Raw genomic sequence first — 22,006 nt, 5'->3', positions numbered from 1 at the left:
ACAGCATATCTATTTTTATTTTTTGGATGTTAAACACAGCATAATCATAGTTGGTTTAACTATCCCTACTTAATTCTTTCTTTGCTGATGATGGAAAAGTGTTTGTTAGATTATATCTAGAGGTCCCCCAAAGAATCCATGGCAATTATTGGGGTGTGTGTGGAAATGGGGAACAACCCAAAAAATATTTTGGTTGTCAGAACCTGAAATGTGAATGGATTATATGTTATAGATACGGGCTTAATTTTAAAGTTTCAGTCAATATATAATATGTATTGATGCAGTTTAACACGTTATAGGTTGGATCTGAATTTATTCACTTTTATTTTCAATCTTACTGACTTCATGGGTTTTGTTCTAAATATAATTTAAATCTAGATCTAATCCCATACCAACATTCAACTGAAGCAAACTAATGATTCTTTTAAAAAATATTATAAATACTATAAATAAATAAATTTGCCTCAATAAATTTAAGCAAAGTTGTTTTGTCTAAATTCAGCCCTATCTTGTAGTTTGTTCCTCAAGATTGTTCCTCAAGATTGTGTCTTAAAAAGTGATAATGTCCTTTCACCCAAACATCCATCCAAATTTGACCAACCTAACACGATGGGTGTGGTCTACTGACAAAGTTGGAAGATAAAGGTCGAATCAGAGAGACTTGACTAATATAAGGAGGAGTTAGAATGCGTCTCTGTCTCGTTTCTGGTGAAGAAATTACTTGATATGCTGGGTTCTAGAACTTTCAGCCAGAAGTTAACATAGCTATAGAACAGGCAACAACATTTGCATATTCGCGAAGGATTGTTCCAATGTCTTCTGTATCCCATCTTTGGATATCAAGTCAAAAACACGTTTGACGTCAATAAAGTCAAAATTCCACAACAATGTTGTGTACTCCTGCCTTTCTATTTGAGTAGCTGATTACCTGCTATAGCCAGTTCATAAGAATGAATGATTTGTCATGTTGGTTTCTTACGTCCAGGTTGCAAAGAAAGAGGTCTTTGGGAATGCCCGTCAAACAAGCAGTGTATTCACCATGCAATGATATGTGATGGTTTTCCAGATTGTCTTGACAATGCGGATGAAAAAAATTGCTGTAAGTATTTCAAATTGTGTTGCATTCTTCAGAGAGAATCAAGGACACAGCCTGTCCTTTTTTATTTAAATGATTTTAATTTTACTCATTTCATTTCCCCTCTGATGCTGAGCAATCTTCCATCTTTGCCTTTATTAATTTCTAGCTTATTTTTTTTTTATAACTGTGCTTTTATTTTGCCACTTTTCTTCTCACTTCTTGCTATCTGCCTCCTTCCCTTTTCTGTCCTGAGATCCCCTTCCGTCTTGTGCTTTTGTCTGAATACCAATTATTTTTGATAAGCTTTCTGTTCTTGTCGTTCTTTATGAACTTTGCGTGCTTTGTCTATTCAACGGCCGCAGGAAGAAGAGAGCAGAATAAATTATGCCCTTACCTATTTCATAACCGGCTAAAATGCATTATTTAGATTTTTGCAGCCAAACTTTCTGAGCAAGGGTGAAAAGTAGGAAAGGTATGGAGATACATGCAAACATTTCTTCCACTGCTGAGATTTAGTAAGGTAAAGGTTCCCCTCGCACGTACCTACTAGACGTTCCCGACTCTAGGGACCCGTGCTCATCTCCGTTTCAAAGCCGAAGAGCCAGCGCTGTCCGAAGACGTCTCCATGGTCATGTGGCTGGCATGACTAAACACCAAAGGGACACAGAACGCTGTTACCTTCCCACCAAAGGTGGTCCCTATTTTTCTACTTGCATTTTTTACGTGCTTTCAAACTGCTAGGTTGGCAGAAGCTAGGACAAATACCGGGAGTTCTCCCCGTTAGGCGGCACTAGGGATTCGAACCGCTGAACTGCCAACCTTTCGATCGACAAGCTCAGCATCTTAGCCACTGAGCCACCTCATCCCTGTCTGCTGAGATTTATTGTGGTTTATTCGGGAAGAAAATGTTTTGAATTTCTATTTTTTTTTTTTTTATTATTTTGGGTTTGGATTTTGTTTCTTCCCTGTAGTTTTATATTTCACGTCGTATTAATAGTTCGTAGGTTTGCCTTTATTGTGCTTTATTTAATTAATTCCTTGACAAAGCCTAGAAGGCAATCAGCACACCGTTGGGTGCTGATTTTGTTCCATTGACGCCCTAGGAGCACTTTGCATATTGATAACAAATGGTGATTAAAGAACCTTTGTTCATTAGAACTCTTAAGAGATTTTGGCTCTCTAGAGGTTTCATACTAGACAGAGGCTTTGAGAGTTGATAAATTTTCACAATACAGAATATTCAGGGTTTTTTATGCCTTTTTTTCCTGAAATGTTTCATTTATTTATGCAGTAATGAAATGTTCTTTTTCCTTTCTGACTCTCTTGAATCCTGACGATTCATGATAAAATTGCATTAAGTACCGTATTTTTCGGAGTATAAGACGCTCCGGACTCTAAGACGCACCTACCTTTTTTGGTGAGGAAAACAAGAAAAAGAAATCTGCCTCTGCCTCCCAGCAATTTTGCCTCTTTGCAGCAAACAGCAAATAGCCTGCTTTGCTTTCATTTTCGTTTTCAGCATAGCTTGATTAGCACAAGAAAAAAAAAAAATCTGCTCCCAGCAATTTACCTCCTTACAGCAAGCAACAGGGTCCCACGCAGCAATAGGCAATGGCAATCCCTGCAGCCTGAAACAGCTGAGAGTTGGGAGGCCAATCCAACAATCAACTTGTGTTAATCAGGCTGTGCTGAAGCTGAAATGGGCTGTTTCTTCTTGTTGCTTGCTGCAAGGAGGTAAATTGCTGGGAGGCAGAGGCCAAAGGGTGGGGGCCAGTGATTGGGTGGGGCTACATTCGGTGTATAAGATGCACCCAAATTTTCACCCCCTTTTAGGGGGGAAAAAGGTACATCATATATTCTGAAAAATATGGTAGTTAATTTGATTTCTTCAGACACGTGAAGCTGGCTGTTAAAAGTAGTGCATTCTTCCAAACTAATTTGGAAGGACAACTATGGACCTTGTGTAAGCATAGCACAACTCGCATATGCCTTTTTCCAAGTGTTTGCACTGTTCACGTGAGATCCAAAACTGTTTTGTGTGCAATCTGCTGTTTTCCAAATTCCCAGAAATGAAAAATCAAGATGTTTTTTCAGCGCCTAAGGTGTATTCTTAATACAGTTACCACACATGAGTTTGATTGAGTTTACAGAAATATTACCAAATTAATAATAATAATAATAATAATAATAATAATAATAATAATAATAATAATAATAATAATAATGATAATTTTATTTCTATACCGCCCTTCTCCCGAAGGACTCAGGGCGGTGTACAGCCTATTTAAAAACACGACAAAACAACGATTAAAATTTAAAATCATTAAATAGATTAGGCTCCAATTTAAAATCCCAGAAATTTAAAATACCCAATTTAAAATTATTATGTTGATAGCCCGGCCTGGCGGAACAACAGGGTCTTCAGTGCGCAGCGGAACACCCGGAGGTCAGAGATCTTACGTATTTCCGGGGGCAGTTCATTCCACAGGGTTGGGGCTCCCACAGAGAAGGCCCTCCCCCTGGGTGTCGCCAGCCGACATAACTTGGCCGATGGCACCCTGAGGAGACCCTCTCTGTGGAAGCGGACTGGTCGGTGGGAGGCTATTGGTGGCAGAAGTCGGTCTCGAAGGTACCCGGGTCCTATGCCATGGAGCGCTTTAAAGGTGGTAACCAACACCTTGAATTGCACCTGGAAGACCACTTTTTTTTTAAGAAGTTCCAGACTCTCAAAAGATTTTTATTCCTGGTTATGCAAAGCGACTATAGAGTTTGCTTTCAGGTATCAGCAGTCCTAATATGTTATGATTGTACACAGGCATAACTCTATTCCCAATTCAGTAAAGATTTAGCATTTTCTAAAGCAGGGGTCTCCAACCCCCAAGGGCTGCAGACTGGTAGCGGTCCATAGCCTGTTAGGAACCGGGACACAAAACTGGAGGCGAGCGACAGGCGAGTGAGCAAAACCAAAATCATTCCCTACCCCAGTGGTGAAATCCAAATTTTTTTATTACCAGTTTCTGTGGGCGTGGCTTGGTGGGCATGGTGTGGCTTAGTAGGCATGGCAGGGGAGGGATATTGCAAAATCTCCATTCCCACCCCACTCCAGGGGAAGGATACTGCAAAATCCCCATTCCCTCCCCACTCCTGGAGGAAGAATATTGCAAAATCTCCATTCCCACCCCACTCTGGGGCCAGCCAGAGGTGGTGTTTGCCGGTTCTCCGAACTACTCAAAATTTCCGCTACCGGTTCTCCAGAACCTGTCAAAACCTGCTGGATTTCACCCCTGCCTAACCCCCTTGTCCATAGAGAAAATTTCTTTCACGAAACCGGTCCCTGATACCAGAAAGGTTGGGGACCGCTGTTCTAGAGCAGGGTTGTCAAACTGTATTCTTTGAGGGCTGGATCAGTGTTGTAGTTCCCCTCCATGGGCCGGCCTGAATGGCCTCTTGCAGCACTTTAATGGTCAAAATGGTGCGGGAGGGCCTTCTTTTTGCCCTCCCCGACCTCCAGCAGCATTCTGCCTGCCAAAAATGGGCCTCCCAAGGCCTCCGCACAGCCCGTTTTTGGCCGGCAGAGTGCTGCTGGAGGCCGGGGAGGCTGAAAATGGGCTGTGTGAGGGCTGCACGCAACCCAATTTGGCCGGCAGAGGCACCATGGGTCAGTCTTTTGATATTTCCAGGCCGGCCCTGCGGGCCAGATTTAAACACCCCCGTGGGCCAGATCCGGCCTGTGGGCCTTGAGTTTGACACCTTTGTCCTAGAGCAACAATGGCTAACCTTTTTGCCATCGCGTGCCAGGAAGGGGTGGGTGGGGGAGGTTCGCGTGCACGCGTGCCCACACCCATAATTCTATGCACCCTACCCTGCACATGCCACGCGACCTCCCCTTCCCCCCGCTCCTGGTACGCAATGGCCCAGTAAGCCCATTTTTCTTTCTCACCTGGCTCCAGATCCTTTCTTTGCATCTGGGGAGGGCGAAAACAGCCTTCCCCACTCCCTCGGAGGCCCAAAATGGCTTGTTTTCCAACTTTTTTTGCTGTCCCCAGCCTCCAGAGATTCCAAGAGAGGCTGAGAGCTGAGTTGGCGTGCCAGGTGACATGGCTCATATGGCGTGCCATAGGTTCGTCATCACGGTTCTAGAGGATTTAAAGCTTTACACTTCTGAAGATGGTTTTCTCCCAATGTGTATTTTTCATGGCAGCGTTTTGCAAGAAGGATGAAATTCCATGTGCAAACCACGAGTGCATACCCCGCGAGTGCTGGTGTGATGGGCGAGCAGATTGTGCGGACAAATCAGATGAATGGAGCTGTGGTAAGTTTTAAGACTTGCACCATAATTAAGAGGCTAGCGTGAGGATTGCTGAGGAGAAACAAACCTACAGGAAACAGATCAACCACGTTTAAAGTAAATGACTAGCTCTGACAATCCAAGATTCTGCTCTGGTTGGTTGGCCATTGTTTCTTTCTGCTTTAATGAAAGAAAACTAAAATTGCCAAACACAACTCTAGGATGCGTAGCCTCATCAGAGTCCATTGGTGTCCTGGGATTTCACCTCCAAAATTCAAAAATGTACTGGCGTCATATTATTTGTTCTTTCAGAACAGTTGGGAATAAAATTAGATCAATCAATCCAGTGGTGAAATCTGAACTGGTTTACTGTTGTTTTTCAAGGTGTTGTTGAAGTTTAGTGATCTGTGCAGTGTGAGCACGAGTCAGAAATCATTTTTTTTTAGGGCCATTGTAACTTCAGGCATTCAAATGAATGGTTGTAAATTGACTATTTGCAGTTTGGTTATCTGTTTGCAATAGGTATATTAAGCAGCATCGTTGTGTGATCAAATTATATATATTCACTCACAGTATTTGTTAACGATCACATATTAATTTGCAAATCTTCCATGTCATGAGAAATCAATTAATTATCTTCTACCTGGATGTATTAAAGCTACATTTCTCTTTGTTTTTCTTTACACAGTGTCCCTATATAAAAACAGCAGCTCCTTGATGTTCCTGACTGTATATAGGTCAGCTGCCAATTATTATGTATGCGCTGATGACTGGGAAGAAAATTTAAGCCGCTTGGCATGCAAACAGATGGGTTTTGGGTAAGGTCAGTAGTTTGTAATATTGATAAATCATAGCCTTGGATGTGACTATAAATTGGGGACAATTCTTTGAAGCTGTGATGTTTTCTTAAGACATGGGATCATTTAGTTTTCCTCATTTTTGTTAATGTAATGCAACTGGAATGTTCTGATATTTGTTACCGCACATGAACTTTGGTACATTATCAGTACCCTAGTCCCGTGATGACGAACCTATGGCACGCGCACCACAGGTGGCACGTGGAGCCATATTGGTGGGCACATGAGCATTGCCTTAATTTAGCTCAGGCATGCATGCGTGTGCCGGCCAGCTAATTTTTGGGCCTTCCGGGCCCACCAGAAGTCAGGAAACAGGCTGTTTCCGGCCTCTGGAGGGGGTGGGGAAGGCCTGTTTTTCACTCTCCCCAGGCTCCAGAGACTTTCTAGGTCCCACCGGAAGTCGGCAAACGGACCATTTCCGGCCTCCAAGGGTGTGGGGAAGGCCGTTTTCACCCTCCCCAGGCTCCAAAGGCTTTCTAGGAGACTTGGGAGGGTGAAAAACGGGCCTACTGGGCCCACCGTGCCATTGCGTGCCAAAAGCGGGGTTTGTGCGGGTGGGGGCGGGCAGGTGGGGCGCATTGAATTATGGGTGTGGGCATGCACTCGCACGACCCCACCCCCCGCTCCCCTCACTTTGGGCACACGACGGCAAAAAGGTTCGCCATCACTGCCCTAGTCAATCAATACCGTAGCTTATTTTCTGTGGGAAAAAAATCATAAAAAGAGCCTGGTGGCACAGTGGACTAAGTGCTGTTAAAGTAGCACTTAGTTGCCAGCTGCCTGCAATTACTGCAAGTTCAAATCTCACCAGGCTCAAGGTTGATTCAGCCTTCCATTCTTTCAAGGTAGGTAAAATGAGGACCCGGATTGTGGGGGCAATAAGCTGACTTTGTATAAAAAAGAACACCGCTTAGAGGGGGCCGAAAGCCCTACTAAGCAGTTATATACAAAAGTATGAAGGCTATTGCTTAATGCATTGTAAGCCGCCCTGAGTCTCCGGAGAAGGGCGGCATATAAATTGAACTAATAAATAAATAAATAAAATAAAATATTTTTTCCCGTAGTTCCAGTACGTAGCGATAGCACTTAGACTTATTGCCCCCAACAATCTAGATCAGTGACGGCTAACCTTTTCGGCACCAAGTGCCGAAACTGGAGCATACGCGCGCCAGAGTGCCAGAACCCGCAAGAGAGCATGTATGCAGCGGCCAGCTGCTCTTCCGGGTTCCGTCGCACGTATGTGCCAGAACCTGAAATAGCAGCTGGTAACGGCACGCGTACCCCCTCAGAGAGGTCTATCTGGCACACGTGCTATAGATTCGCCATCACAGATCTAGGTCCTCATTTTACCAATTTAACATTCAACTATCTTGAATGTATGTTTTTTTTTTGTTTGTTTTCCAGTGGGCCAGTTGTGACAGAACATGTTCCAGTGTATCGGCTTCCACAACAGGAAAAATGGTTGAATCTACATCCTGAATGGGAGAAGACAAATAGGTCCACATTGCATGCTCTTTTAGTAACGGGGTAAGAAATAGCTACCATAGTGTTATACGCTATAGATGGAGAGAATATTTAGAGAGAATCCAGCAATCTAAATGTAGCACCGAGTCAACCCTTCACGCAAGACTAGATCAGGGAAAAAAATTATGAATGGTAATGCTACTTTTATTATAAGGTTAAAGTAACAAGAATCTTCCAAGTCTGAATACATTTTCCCACTCCCTCTCTTTATCTTCATAAGAACTAGGGAGGTTCAACATCTGAAACTTTCTCAAATTATATTTCTCCTCCGGATTAAAATTTCTTTTATCTAACCATTGTCTTGATAGTGGCTCTTCCTTCAGTTCCTCAAAGTGATTCCTTCAGCCTATGCACATACAATAGATCTCAGATCTCCTAACAACAAGAATTGGGATATTGCATATAATAGCACTTAGACTTATACAGGTAGTCCTTGATTTATGACCACAATTGAGCCCAAAATTAACATTGCTAAATATATATACTGTTCAAAAAAATAAAGGGAACATAAGCAGAAGACATCAGAGATCTGAATGAATGAAATAGCCTTATTAAATACTTTGTTCTTTGCATACAGTAGTTTATACACAGCTCAAACAACTAAAGGGAACACAAAAATCGCCAAAAGGGGATCACGTGAGCCAGGGACACTGCAACCGTCATAAATATGAACCGGTTGCCAATCATCTGAATTTCAATCCCATGATCGTAAGAGATGCTGCAAAGGTAGCAAATATGAAAAACGGTCATAGGTCACATTTTTCAATGCTGTTGACATTTGAACGGTCAGTAAATGCAGGAGTACTTGTATTTGGACTGTGTCCCATTTACAATTTTTAAAAAAACCTTTTCAGCTTTGGTTTTCAGATGATAGTTGATCTAGTTAGAATAGAATAGAATAGAATAGAATAGAATAGAATAGAATAGAATAGAATAGAATAGAATAGAATAGAATAGAATAGAATAGAATAGAATAGAATAGAATAACAGAGTTGGAAGGGACCTTGGAGGTCTTCTAGTCCAACCCCCTGCTTAGGCAGGAAACCCTACACCACTTCAGACAAATGGTTATCCAACATCTTCCTAAAAACTTACAGTGTTGGAGCATTCACAACTTCTGGAGGCAAGTTGTTCCACTGATTAATTGTTCTCACTGTCAGGAAATTTCTCCTTAGTTCTAAGTTGCTTCTCTCCTTGATTAGTTTCCACCCATTGCTTCTTGTTCTACCCTCAGCTTCTTTGTGGCAACCCCTGAAATATTGGAACACTGCTACCACGTCTCCCCTAGTCCTTCTCTTCATTAAACTAGACATACCCAGTTCCTGCAACCGTTCTTCATATGTTTTAGCCTCCAGTTCCCTAATCATCTTTGTTGCTCTTCTCTGCATTCTTTCTAGAGTCTCAACATCTTTTTTATTATTTTTACATAGTTGCCAGTCCTGAGAATTTTTTGAGCGGAATAAATGAAGCAGCAAAATATTGCCTTTAGAAATCAAGTGTCCTCCAGGTTCCAAGCACATTTTTTTGACGATACACATAAAAGATAATAAACGTTTTTCAGTAGATACATGACTCCTGCACTTCTATATTATGCTGATGAAACTGAGCCTGTTTTAAGCTGTTGTTTCTACATTTAGGTTACCTTGTAAAAGCAAGAATGTGGTTTCTCTTCTCTGTGCCAAAGAAGGTAAGATCGTAATTCGTAGAAGCATGAAAAAGTAAATGAGATACTTCCAAATTATCCATTGAGAATTTAAAAAAGGTTCTTTGGGGAGAATAAAAGTGGAATCTTACCTCATCTATATCTAGGGTGGCATTTTGCTTTCTGGATGGAAAACATTTGCCTTCCAGAAGCCCAGAAACAAAATATTAAGGCAAGAACTGGAAGGGTGTAAGGCAAGGGTGAAATGCTCCCGGTTCAGACCAGATCGCCCAATCTGGTAGTAATGGCGGTAGGTGGTTCAGAGAACCGGTAGCAAAAATCCCTGGCCCCCCCCATGCCCAGCTCAGCCACGCGATCATCAGAGGCTTTTTTGTTTTTTACTTTTAAAAGCATTTTTTCTTCGACTGAAAAAATGCTTTTAAAAGTTAAAAAAAACAGCCTCTGATGATCGCGCAGCTCAGCTGGGATCGTCAGTGCCTTTTAAAAGCATTTTTTCTACAATCTCTTGGGCTGAAGAGGTTGTAAAATAATGCTTTTAAAAGGCTCTGACGATCAGGCAACTCATCTGGGATCGTCAGAGCTTTTTAAAAGCATTTTTAAACTACCTCCTCAGCCCAAGAGATTGTAGAAAAAATGCTTTTAAAAGTTAAAAAAAAAAAAGTTGGCCACTCCCACCCAGTCACATTACACACACACACCGAAGCAACGCCCACAGAATTGGTAGTAACAAATTTTACATTTCCTAGTGTAAGACAGAGGTCTTCAAACTTGGCAGCTTTAAGACTTGTGGACTTCAACTCCCAGCATAGCTGGCTGGAGAATTCTGGGAGTTGAAGTCCACAAGTCTTAAAGCTGCCAAATTTGAAGACCTCTGGTGTAAGGTTTCCTCCTTGAGTAAGTGGTTGGATTAGAACACCTCCAAGATCCCTTCCAACTGTGTAATTCTGTTGTACTGAACTTTGTAAAACATTGAGTGTATTTTGATTTTTATAGCCATTCTCCATTCCATTTACCTTCTTCCATCATTTTTCATAGATAGATAGATAGATAGATAGATAGATAGATAGATAGATAGATAGATAGATAGATAGATGATACCGTGTTTCCCCAAAAATAAGACCTTGTCTTATATTTTTTTGAACCCTGAAATAAGCGCTTGGCCTTATTGCTATGCGCTCAAAAGCCCGATTGGGCTTATTATCAGGGGATGTCTTATTTTGGGGGAAACAGGGTAGATATTTAATTTAATTTAATTTAATTAATTAAATTTATATGCTGCCCCTCTCCGAAGACTCAGGGCGGCTCACAATACATTTAAAAAATCATTATAAAAAGACATTGAAAAATTAAAAACATTAAAAACTCATTCATATCATTCATGGCCAGATCTCACCAGATCACAAGAGCGAGATCAATGGCCCCAGGCCTGCCGGAAAAGCCAGGTCTTCATCGCTTTTCGGAAGGCCAATAGGGTGGGGATGGTCCAGACCTCAGGAGGTAACTGGTTCCAGAGAGCTGGGGCAGCCACAGAGAAGGCCCTCCCCCGCGGGCCCGCCAGCCGGCATTGTTTAGCTGACATTGTTTAGTCTCCTGGAGGAGACCAAATCTGTGGGATCTTACTGGTCACTGGGAGCTGTGCGGCAGAAGGCGGTCTCAAAGATAACCTGGCCCTGAGCCATGTAAGGCTTTAAAGGTAATAACCAACACCTTGAATTGTGGCCGGAGACCAATAGGGAGCCAGTGCAGCTTGTGGAGAATTGGTGTAATGTGGGTGTATTTAGGTGCACCCATGACAGCTCGCGCGGCTGTGTTCTGGACCAACTGTAGTCTCCAAACACTTTTCAAGGGTAGCCCCATGTAGAGCGTGTTGCAATAATCTAACCGTGAGGTGACAAGGGCATGAGTGACTGTGAGGAGAGCTTCCCGATCCAAGTAGACAGGCAGACAGACAGACAGACAGACAGACAGAGAGATAGATGATAGATATTTTGGATTGGATTTTTTTCCTTTGCTTAGAATTTAGTTTCTCACTCTTTGTAGTTTTTCAAACCCCGAAACTCTATTGGCGTGGGCCTTGTTCTTCCTGTTAAGGAAGCAAAGAACCTGTTGTTTAGGCAAATAAATGAGGCTGGGTTACTCCCTCTTGCCCTAGTATTCATTGAGATTTTAAAACACCTTGTCTGAAAGGTTACATAGGCTAACAGAGCCATAGAATTGGCAGGGACTTTAGAAGTCTTCTACTCCAGCCTTCTGCTCAGGGCAGCAAAGTTGCCCACAATTTGACTTATAATTTGCGTTTGGCCTTTTACTTAATCGGGAATTTTTCTGACGTCGTTAGTATGATTTAAGCCAGCGTGTCAAACGCAAGGCCCGCAGGCCAGACCCGGCACACGGCGGTGCCTCTGCCAGTGAAAACGGAGCCACGCGTAGCCCTCCTGAGTTCTATTTTCACTGGCAGAGGGTTGCAGGAGCCATCGCAGCCGAAAACGGACCTCGTGGGGGCCACGCATGGACCTCGCAAAGGCCGCACATGGACCTCGCAAAGGCCGCACATGGACCTTCTTAGCTCCGTTTTCACTGGCAGAGGGTTGCAGGAAGCTGTTTCAGACAAAAACAGAGCTCGGGAACCCGTTTTTGCTGACAGAGCACTCAGGCCCCCCACAGGCGCCCCTGACACAAGTGACGTCATGCTGGCCACACCCACCCTGGCCCCCCAAGGTCAAACAGAACCCTGATGCAACCCTCAATGAAATTGAGTTTGAGTTTGAGTTTGAGTCTGATTGAAGCTTAATGATATCATAGCTTTTGTAACTCTACTCTGCCTCCAGCTATACAATCTTTTGAGATAATAAATAAATAAATAAACTTTATTGTCGTTGTATGTGTATACACAGTATACACATACAACAAAATTTACTTGACACCCAAAGACCAGGTCCCAGACACATAATCCTCAACACACTCCCACCCACCACAATTCCCCACCCCTAAACCATCCAAACATCCACACAACAGACCAAGTAATACTGTCCAACAGCTCACTGATGGTGGCCCTTTAATTCATTGTTGAGTGCAATTATAGCTCTGGGATAAAAACTATTCAGAAAATGTGTGGTCCGAGTTTTAATTGTTCTGTATCTTCTGCCAGAAGGCAACAGTCCAAAAAGATTGTAAGCAGGATGGGAAGAGTCTCTGAGAATGTTACGCAACTTCCTCAAACAGGGAGATTCGAAGATGTCGTCCAGGGCTGGTAGCTGGAGTCCGATGATATTATGGGCAGTTTTAATGATTCTCTGTGGAGCTATTTTGTCTGCTACAGAGTTGCTCCCATACCATGCAAGAATGCCGTATGTCAGGATACTCTCAATGGTGCTGCAATAGTAGGACAGAAGTAGATGCTGAGATAGATTCATCTTCCTGAGCATTCTCAGGAAGTACAGCCTCTTCTGTGGCTTCTTCACAAGCATGTTAGCATTCATAGTCCATGAGACATTGTTGTGGTATAGATGCTAAAGCTTTCCAGACAATGGAAGTCACTCTTCCGGTACTTACCAGCTGATCTTTCTCCTAAAAGATTGTGGCCGTCGCCCTGCAGCTCGCATGAGCAAGAGGATTCTCGGTGGCAGGACCAGTCGCTCAGGACGTTGGCCATGGCAGTGCTCGCTCCAGAGTGAGCCCAGTGGGCACATCTGTGGCTGTGTTCTCATAGCAAAGAAATGGGTCTTAACAGTGGCACACTGCTTTGAAGGGTGAGTAGTGCTGAGCTTCAGAAATAGGATGGGCGTTGTAATTAGAGAGAGGATCCTAAGCTGGTGAGATGCTTAAAGCTTTGTACGTGGAAACATCCAGGAGCTGTGACCAAGCTGAGTTACAAAAGTCATGTCCTTCTATCACTCTGTTTCTCAACCTTGGCGACTGTCAGATATGCGGACTTCAATTCCCAGAATTCCCCAGACAGCATATTGGCTGGGGAATTCTGGGAAGTCCACACAACTGAAAGTTTATGTATTTTAGTTGTTGTTATTGAGAAAGACTGCTCTATTATGCCCTTTCTTTGGGACTGCTCCTTCTGGCCTCCTTCTTCCTTTAGCAATGAACGGCGCAGGGGGTCACCTGTGCAACACACATAGAACAGAGACGGACTTCTAATGCACAAGATTTTTTTTTTTTTACACAAACAGGCACACAAAAATGAAAAGTTCACTTGGACACAGCTTATTATACATTAGGAGCAGGGGGAGGCGGGGTTCCACTTACCTTTGCTACCGGTTCGCAACGGGAACGCGTGTGCACAGAAGCTTTTGCGCATGCACAGAGCGTCCGTGATGACTTTGCTTGCTGCAAAGAGGTAAATTGCTGGAGCAGATTTTTTTTTCCCCTTGTGCTAACCAAGCTATGCTTAAAACGAAAATGAAACTAAAGCAGGCTGTTTGCTGTTTGCTGCAACCAGACAAAATTGCTCAGAGGCAGATTTCTTTTTCTTCTTTTCCTCACCAAAAAAGGTAGGTGCGTCTTATACTCCGGTGCGTCTTATACTCTGAAAAATACAGTAGGTTTTTTTTTTCTTTTGCAAAAAGCCACACTTTCATCTTCTTATTTATATCCAGGTAGTCCTTACCTTACAACAGTTCATTTAGTGACCGTTCAAAATTACGACGTTGAAAGAAGTGACGTGACCATTTTTCACAGCACCTCCATGATTATGTGATCAAAATTCAGGTGCTTGGCAAAAGGTTCATATTTATGACTGTTGCTGTGTTCCAGGGTCATGCGATCACCTTTTGCGACCTTCTGACAAGCAAAGTCAATTCACTTAACAACCACGTTACTAACTTATTGTGATGACCTGGGGCAAGGCACGGAGGCCATACAGCCAGCTGAGAGTTCAAACGTCCCTTTAATGCTTCAACTTTTCCCCCAAACGCTCCCATATTATGCAAGTCCCAGAGCAAAGTGCTCACACACACAGCAACTTCTGGCTGTGAGCAGTCCAGTGAACACAGTTAGTACAATGGCTTCAGAGAAGTCCAGCAAGGCAAAGGAACAAGGAAGTGAATCCACCAAGCAAGGAAGAAGCAATGAAGTGAGGAAGAAGCAAGCAGTCCTGCAAATAGCAGATGTCGGCAACAGTACACAAAACTCAGAAATTCAGCATTTGTTCCCGACAAACGCCCCTCCCCACAGTGTCTCCTTAAGTCTCAGTCCCCAGGTGTGCCTTGTGAAGAGGGGCGAAGTACTCTCCTCCTGAGTCGTTGGGTTGGCTTGCGCTGTTCCCGCTTCCTCTCCACTCTCCATGCTCGGGGATCAGGAGGAAGTGGTCCTTGCTCATTGCCTGCCCTCTTTCGGTCATCCTGCCCCTATTCCTCCCTGCTGGCAAGCTGTCCCAAGCCCAAGAGGCCCGGGGCTGTCTTGTCCTGCTCCTTCCCCCATTTCTCTGAAGCCAACAAAGCCGCCCCCTCAGTCTCTGTCGGCTATAGCTCCGGCTCATCCTCCCCCACGGATTCAGGCTCCGACAGGGGCATGACACTTATCAACTGCAGTTGAGGCGAGAAAGGTCATAAAATGGGGGAAAACTCCCTTAACACCAGAAAATTATGGTCGTAAGTTGAGGACTGCCTATAGTTCCATGATGGCGAACCTATGGCACGCGTGCCACAGGTGGCACATGGAGCCATATCGGTGGGCACGTGAGCTCAGCTCTGGGATGCTGATTTTCGGGCCTTCTGGGCCCACCAGTCAACAAACAGACTATTTCCAGCCTCCGGAGGGGTGGGGAAGGCCATTTTCGCCCTCCCCAGGCTCCTAGAAAGGCTCTGGAGCCTGGGGAGAGTGAAAAACGGGTCTACCGGGCCCACTGTGCCATCACATGCCAAAAGTGGGGGGGAGCATGGGTCGCGCGCACATGTGTGGGGGGCCGGGGTGCATAGAATTATGGGTGTTGGCACATGCACGCGTGACCACCACCACCCCGGTGCTCCCCCCGCTTTTGGCACACGATGGCAAAAAGGTTAGCCATCATTGCTATAGTTGGTGCACATCGGTCAGGAGAGTGAAGTACATAAATGACTTCTTAGGACAGCCAGATTTAGAATCTTCACTGGTTTCCGATGTCTTCCCTTTCTTTCCCCCAAGGAGAGAAAATGCCAAGGTATGGAAAGTAGTTTTTGGCATCAACAATTTGGATCACCCGTCGGCGTTCACGCAATCCCGCCTGGTGAAAACAATTATCCTGCACCCTCGTTACAGCCGCGCCGTGGTGGATTACGACATCAGCATAGTGGAACTCAATGAAGACATCAACGAGACCAGCTATGTCAGACCAGTTTGCCTTCCTACCAGGGAGCATCTGGTTAAACCAAATACCTATTGCTACATCACCGGCTGGGGACACATGGGCAACAAAAGTAAGCATCACGTAGCTGTTACAGGGGTTATGTCTGCAGTCTTGGCAGGATCAGTTTGAGATGTATTGCCCGACTCTCGGGGAGCTGCCTTCAGCTGCGTCTGCGAGGTAGTTCCAGTTCCTGTCTTATGTAGATATATACCTGTAATGATGGTTTGTTAAAGGGGGCTTTTACTGACGATTAAATCGATGTGAAACATGGTGTCAGAAGCTTGAATCCATGTTTTCCGGACATATTTGAAGCATACTCCCGAAAGCTAAGCAGTGGAAATACGGCAGCTGCTAACAGTATACCTCTGCCTGAGCCTACGAGGGTGAGTGGAGTCTGCGGTAGCAATTGGAATGAATTCAGGGCAGTGTTCGAAGATTATGCTTTGGCTACAGGCTTGGATGAGAAGCCGGCAGCAGTTCAAGCTGCCACATTAAGGAGATTGATAAATGTGATAAATCTGTTTCTCCTTTTGCCATATATCCAATCGGTTTAGTCAAGATAATTGGTAGCCCTCCCCTCCCCGATTCCAACGAGCAATAAGAAGGTAGTGGATCTAGGTCGCTCTTGCATTTGAAGCAACCAATGAAAAATCTTCTGTTGTGCTAAACATGATATCGAAATGTACGTCAAGTTTTCGCTGTTCAAAACTAGGACATTAAAAAAGAAACCCACTATGAATACATGCAAATGTCCACCAGGAAGAGGGATGGATCAGGAGGCTGAGATTGTGGGTGCAGCCTTGTGATGACCCAACACCCCTTGAGACGTGTGGTGTCAGTGTTCTGACTTAGGCTTCCTGAGTCATTAAAACACACGAGTAGTCCCAAAAACCTCTTTTATTTCAACAGCTGTGAATTCTGTTCATTCACAGATGAGTCCCAATTAGTTGTAAAGAGTCCTTCGTGGAGAAGTCCTTTGGGATAATCACCCACCTTTATCTCCCTTGACACGTTGCCAAAGACCTAATTGGCAGAGCCACATGGAGTCCAGAATCAAACAGAGCTTCAGGCTTTAAACTGAACTGAATGAACAAACGTTGCTTCCTGCAAAGGCCCAGGTGCCTTTGCTCTTCTTTTAAGCCTTATGGGAGGGGCCAATCATTTCCCAGCCCTACTCCCGAGTCGTCACTTTTGTTTTAGCTGTTCTTGCCTTTTGGCAGCTCTGAGTATGCGCACACTGGGAACAGGCTCCCCCTGTTCCTCTGCCCCGCTGAGGTCCGAGTCTGGAGGCTCCGGAGGCAGCACGTACCTCCCAGATGGCCCTTTCTCTGCCTCCGAGGTAGAGCCCTCGTCCGAGCCCTCCCCAGACTCCAGGACTGGCCCATGGTCCTCCCCAGCCTCCTCACTGTCCAACTCTGCTGCCAGCTCCGCAGGTTGCTGGCGGACCACAATAGTCAGTGCACAAAAGATGAAGGTTTGAACAGGCAGGTAGCCTCCTCCTATAGATTCTCACCCAGTTGTGGTTTTTTTTCCCCCCTTCCACTTAGTGCCCTTCAAACTGCAAGAAGGAGAAGTGCGCATCATTTCCTTGGACCAATGTCAGTCTTACTTCGACATGAAGACCATCACAGTCAGGATGTTATGTGCAGGATACGAGTCTGGAACTGTGGATTCTTGCATGGTAAGGCTGTAGAAAGAGAAATCCAAAGGCCACAGTTTTGGTAGACTAACGTTTAAAAGTCAGGTTTCCAGGTTTTTTGCTAATCAAAAGTTTGTTCCATCTGTTTATTTTTATTATTATTATTTATTTATTTATTTTTTGGCTTATGTTTTAGGATTTTTAGGATGTCGGCAAGAAAGTTTTCCTGTGTAGTTTTTGCTTTCCTTCCTGAGGATATTGTGTTTGAAGAAAGTGTATCACAAATTTCAGAGAAATTTATTCTGAAATTATTAAGTCAATTATTCTGAAGGTTTTTTTTTTTTAATTTGATTTATATCAAGCCGCCCGGAGACTCAGGGCGGCTTACAATGCGCTAAGCAATAGCCTTCATCCTTTTGTATATTTATACAAAGTCAGCTTATTGCCCCCACAAACTGGGTCCTCAATTTACCTACCTTAGAAAGGATGGAAGGCTGAGTCAACCTTGAGCCTGGCGAGATTCGAACCTGAAGTAATTGCAGGCAGCTGGTCTTAATAACAGGGTGCTTTAGACCACTGTACTACCAAGGCTCTTGGTACTACCACTGTACTACCAAGGTTCACCCATTCTTTTAGCCAAACCAAACAGCAAGCATCAAAATACAATTTCAAATCTGGTAAACCCAAACCAGAGATGAAATGCTACCGGTTCGGACCGGTTCTGCCATCCGGGTAGTGAAAATTTTGACTGGTTTGGAGAACCGGAAAAGAAAATTTTGATTGGTCCCGCCAACCTGCCCTCCCCTTCCTCTCACCTCTCATATTCTGTTTTTTCTTAGCTCAGCTGATTCGTGCGGCAGAGCAATTGCCGCCTCAGCTGAGCTAAGAAACAGCAAATGAGTCTTAGTCTCATTTGCCCTCAGCTAGAATAATAAAGGGAAACTTTCTGCGGCTTTTTTTCCTCCCATACCCATAATTCAATGCCCCCCCCCCACACCTCTCATGCTTCTGGCACGCGAAGGCAAAAAAGTTACCGGTGGGCCCAGTAGGCCGGTTTTTCATCCTTTCCAGGCTCCAGAGCCTTTCTTGGAGCCTGGGGAGGGCGAAAACGGCCTTCCCCCCCCCCCCCAGAGGCCCTATGGAGGCTGGAAACGACCCATTTCCCAACATCAGGTGGGCCTAAAAGGCCCGAAAATCAGCTGGCCGGCGCGCGCATGCACGCTGGAGCTGAGCTAGGACAACGCTCGCGTGCCCACAGATATGGCTTCACGTGCCACCTGTGGTACGGGTGCCATAGGTTCGCCATCATGGATTTATAGTATGTAGATAATACAGTTGAAAAAAGGTGAACAACATTTTTTACAGGACTATAGATACGTTGAGGCTGGGTGTGACAAGGAATGGCTGGGAGGGGAGGGGCCAGGCGAGACACCCCCTTGATCTGAGTGACATTGAGTTGGCCACACCCACCCGGTCACATGACTACAAAGCCACACCCACAAAGCCAGAACTGTTAGGGAATTTTTTTAGATTTCATCCCTGACCCAAACCCCCTTTTTCATTAGCATCTTGTAGTAGTCTGTATCAAATTCTCGGGAGGGAATTTGAGCTTAGAAATGTCCCTCTGCCATTGTTTAATGCAAGTATTAAACAATACTTGCAAGTATTGGTAATGTCTGAAACAGAAAAAGCATCTTTGTTAAGACATTCACCTTAATTACAGAGATTCTACCCAAGAATGAGAGCTGCAATGTATCCTATCTTAAACATGTCATTTTTTAAATGTCATTCCAGAGAGACACATACTTGTTGTGGAACAGTTTTGTGTTTGTGTTTGTCAACATAACTCCTCAAACATTCCACCTTTTTTTCAACCCTTAATATTGTCCATCATCTTACAGGGTGACAGTGGAGGTCCACTTGTGTGTGAGAAATCAGCTGGACGCTGGACGCTATTTGGTTTGACTTCTTGGGGCTCCGTCTGTTTTTCCAAAGTTTTGGGTCCTGGAGTTTATAGTAACGTGACTCACTTTCTCGAATGGATTGAAAGAGAAATCTACCTGCACACGTTTTTGATTCGTTGATTCGTTGGCGCTGCACCGACTGACCAAAAGCAATTGACTGAGGACGACGGAACAATGAAAAGGTTGAAGAAGCTGAAGGCATTTGATGAATTGTCCATGTTACAGGTTGCAGACGATGAGCAATAGGGCAGGGTCAAAGAATGTGTAAATACTTCGGTGCCGAAGGGGTTTCTGAGTTACAATCAAATATTTTGCAGTTATTTTTGCCTGGTTTATTTAGCAGTTTTGCTAAACTTCTTCCACTTCTCATTCACTAGAATCAACCAGTTTCTAATGTTTCGTGATAAACCTTCTGCAGAAGTATTATTTTTTCTAAAACAGAAAAGAGAAGAAAAACATTGCTAATAACCAAACAGCATTTTTTTTAAAAAAAAAACATGTCCCTAGTCTATAGTCCGTCTGATTTTTATAAGATGGACCCCACTGGGTTCCCCCCATTGAATAGAATGGGATGTTTCAGTCGTCTGTTCAGATACAGCTGTATTATTTAAATCAGTTATTTCTCATTCTTTCTCCTGTGCTTAGTTTCTTCCCCACATTGTAGAATCGGTGCAGAACAAGCATATTATCATCATAATATAAAACATATCGCTTAAAAACAAAACTCGGTGTAAATAAGAAATACAGATGTTAAATTGAGAGTCGCCAGAATGGCTGGATCAAATAGTCTTTAGGCCATTTAACAGCTAAATGTAATAATAACGATAATATTGATAAGGTACATTGATCTGTGACCACCAAAACCTCCGATAGTGCAAATATGTGGCAGTACTTGAAAAGGTAGTACGAAAAAGCTGCAGCGGCACATGCGTTGCAATCCATGACCGAGAGAATAATTAAAAATGCCATACTAGTAGTCCTCAACTTACAACCATTCATTTAGTGTACCGTTTGAAGTTACAACGGCACTGAAAAAAAGTAACTTACGACCATTTCTCACACGCCGACCATTGCGGCATCCCCAAAGTCATGTGATCAAAATTCAGATGCTTAGGAACCGACTCATATTTATGACGGTTACAGCGTCCCAGAGTTATGCGATCACCTTTCGTGACCCCTAACAGGCTAAGTCAATGGGGAAGCCAGTTTCACCTAACAATCGTGTTACTTCTTTAAGAACTGCAGTGATTCAGTTAACAACAGGGGCAAGAAAGGTCGTAAGATGGGGTAAAGCTGACTTAGCAACAAAAAATCTGGGACTCAGTTGTGGTTGTAAATTGAGGATTACCTGTACATGGTATCTCGGAGGCATCTTCTAGGATAATAAAAGCTTTTCTCAACGTAAAGCAGAATTGTTCCATTAACAATGCAATTGCTTTCTCCAAATATACATACAGTACATGGGCAGCTAATAGTCTGTTTTGGGAATCTTTTGAACGGTGAACTATGGCTTGAATCAGTGGTGGAATTCAAATTTTTTTTACTACCAGTTCTGTGGGCGTGGTGTGGCTTGGTGGGCGTAGCAGGGAAGGATACTGCAAAATCTCCATTCCCACCCCACTCCAGGGGAAGGATACTGCAAAATCCCCATTCCCTCCCCACTCTTGGGGGAAGGATATTGCAAAATCTCCATTCCCTCCCCGCTCCTGGGGCCAGCCAGAGGTGGTATTTGCCGGTTCTCCGAACTACTCAAATTTTTCCGCTACCGGTTCTCCAGAACCTGTCAGAATCTGCTGAATTTCACCCCTGGCTTGAATTGTTCTCTTACTACCCCAGAATTGATTATGGAGAGGATTCAGAGATAGTAAATTGGCAATATTAATTCAAGTGGGGGTATTGTGGTTACAGCTTTTATCCAATCTGGTAGCAAACTTTTTTTTTTTAAATAAGCAAAAATCTTTATGCAGTTGTTGTTCTTTCAGTGATCCAGGCACACAGATACAATAAAAAGAAAACAAGAATTCTGTTTGGTTTTCAAATATAGCACTAATTGCCTGTATAGCTTTTGTAGCAACACAACCAGTTGCCTAGCTTTTTCTTCTGTAATGGTGCAAAAAGGCTCTGCATAAACCTCCGCATATATTCGGTAACTTTATTTTGGCTCTCATTAAACATTTTTTAAATAATGCTGTACTAGAACACTTTCCGTCTTATTCCAAAGCTGGAAAGGGAAAATAATCGGATACTTTCAGGACTGATTCAAAGCAGCAATTAATTTGTAATTTGTAATAGCGATTTGCTGTATTAGCAGGGCTTTCAATAATTGTCTGCGTTACTTGCTGTAATAATAATAATAATAATAGACCTGTTGACATTTGTTTCAAGCTAATCGTATTTTAAATGTCTACCAAAAGAAGAATAACATTTAAAATAATACAATTAATTGTAAAGCTTTTATAAAATGGCAAATCCTTTGCAGTTGCCATTTTACAATGTTTTGAAACACAACTTCCCTCAAAAGGCACCAATGTTTCTGGTGATCAAAACATCCACCCATATAAAGTCCATAGCCCTTCAAGCCACCAGGTACTGGATTTAAGCATCCCCTCATCCAATGTGAATCTCGAATGCTGTCCACCTCATACTCCGGAGGTCCGTG

General features: G+C 43.7%; 1 protein-coding gene across 3 annotated transcripts in view; it reads left to right on the top strand.

The window, feature by feature from the left end:
• The window catches only part of CORIN (corin, serine peptidase), a 103,706-nt gene extending 81,987 nt beyond the window's left edge, over positions 1-21,719 (top strand). For 2 of the 3 annotated variants that reach the window (XM_070948499.1, XM_070948498.1), the window contains 9 exons: positions 986-1,099; positions 5,280-5,390; positions 6,055-6,184; positions 7,628-7,750; positions 9,385-9,434; positions 12,985-13,159; positions 15,543-15,814; positions 17,292-17,425; positions 19,285-21,719. In XM_070948499.1, the coding sequence (XP_070804600.1) occupies positions 986-1,099; positions 5,280-5,390; positions 6,055-6,184; positions 7,628-7,750; positions 9,385-9,434; positions 12,985-13,159; positions 15,543-15,814; positions 17,292-17,425; positions 19,285-19,467 (1,292 nt within the window). In that variant the 3' untranslated portion in view covers positions 19,468-21,719. The remainder of the gene's footprint in view (positions 1-985; positions 1,100-5,279; positions 5,391-6,054; positions 6,185-7,627; positions 7,751-9,384; positions 9,435-12,984; positions 13,160-15,542; positions 15,815-17,291; positions 17,426-19,284) is intronic. The other variant, XM_070948500.1, reaches the window with a different exon arrangement.
• The last annotated feature ends 287 nt before the right edge of the window (positions 21,720-22,006 follow it).

Source organism: Pituophis catenifer, unplaced genomic scaffold, assembly GCF_029215685.1.
Source record: "Pituophis catenifer annectens isolate HBS135680 unplaced genomic scaffold, rPitCat1.0.hap2 SCAF_8, whole genome shotgun sequence".
In the NCBI taxonomy this organism is placed as follows: domain Eukaryota; kingdom Metazoa; phylum Chordata; class Lepidosauria; order Squamata; family Colubridae; genus Pituophis; species Pituophis catenifer.
This window is presented reverse-complemented; position numbering and strand designations above follow the sequence as displayed.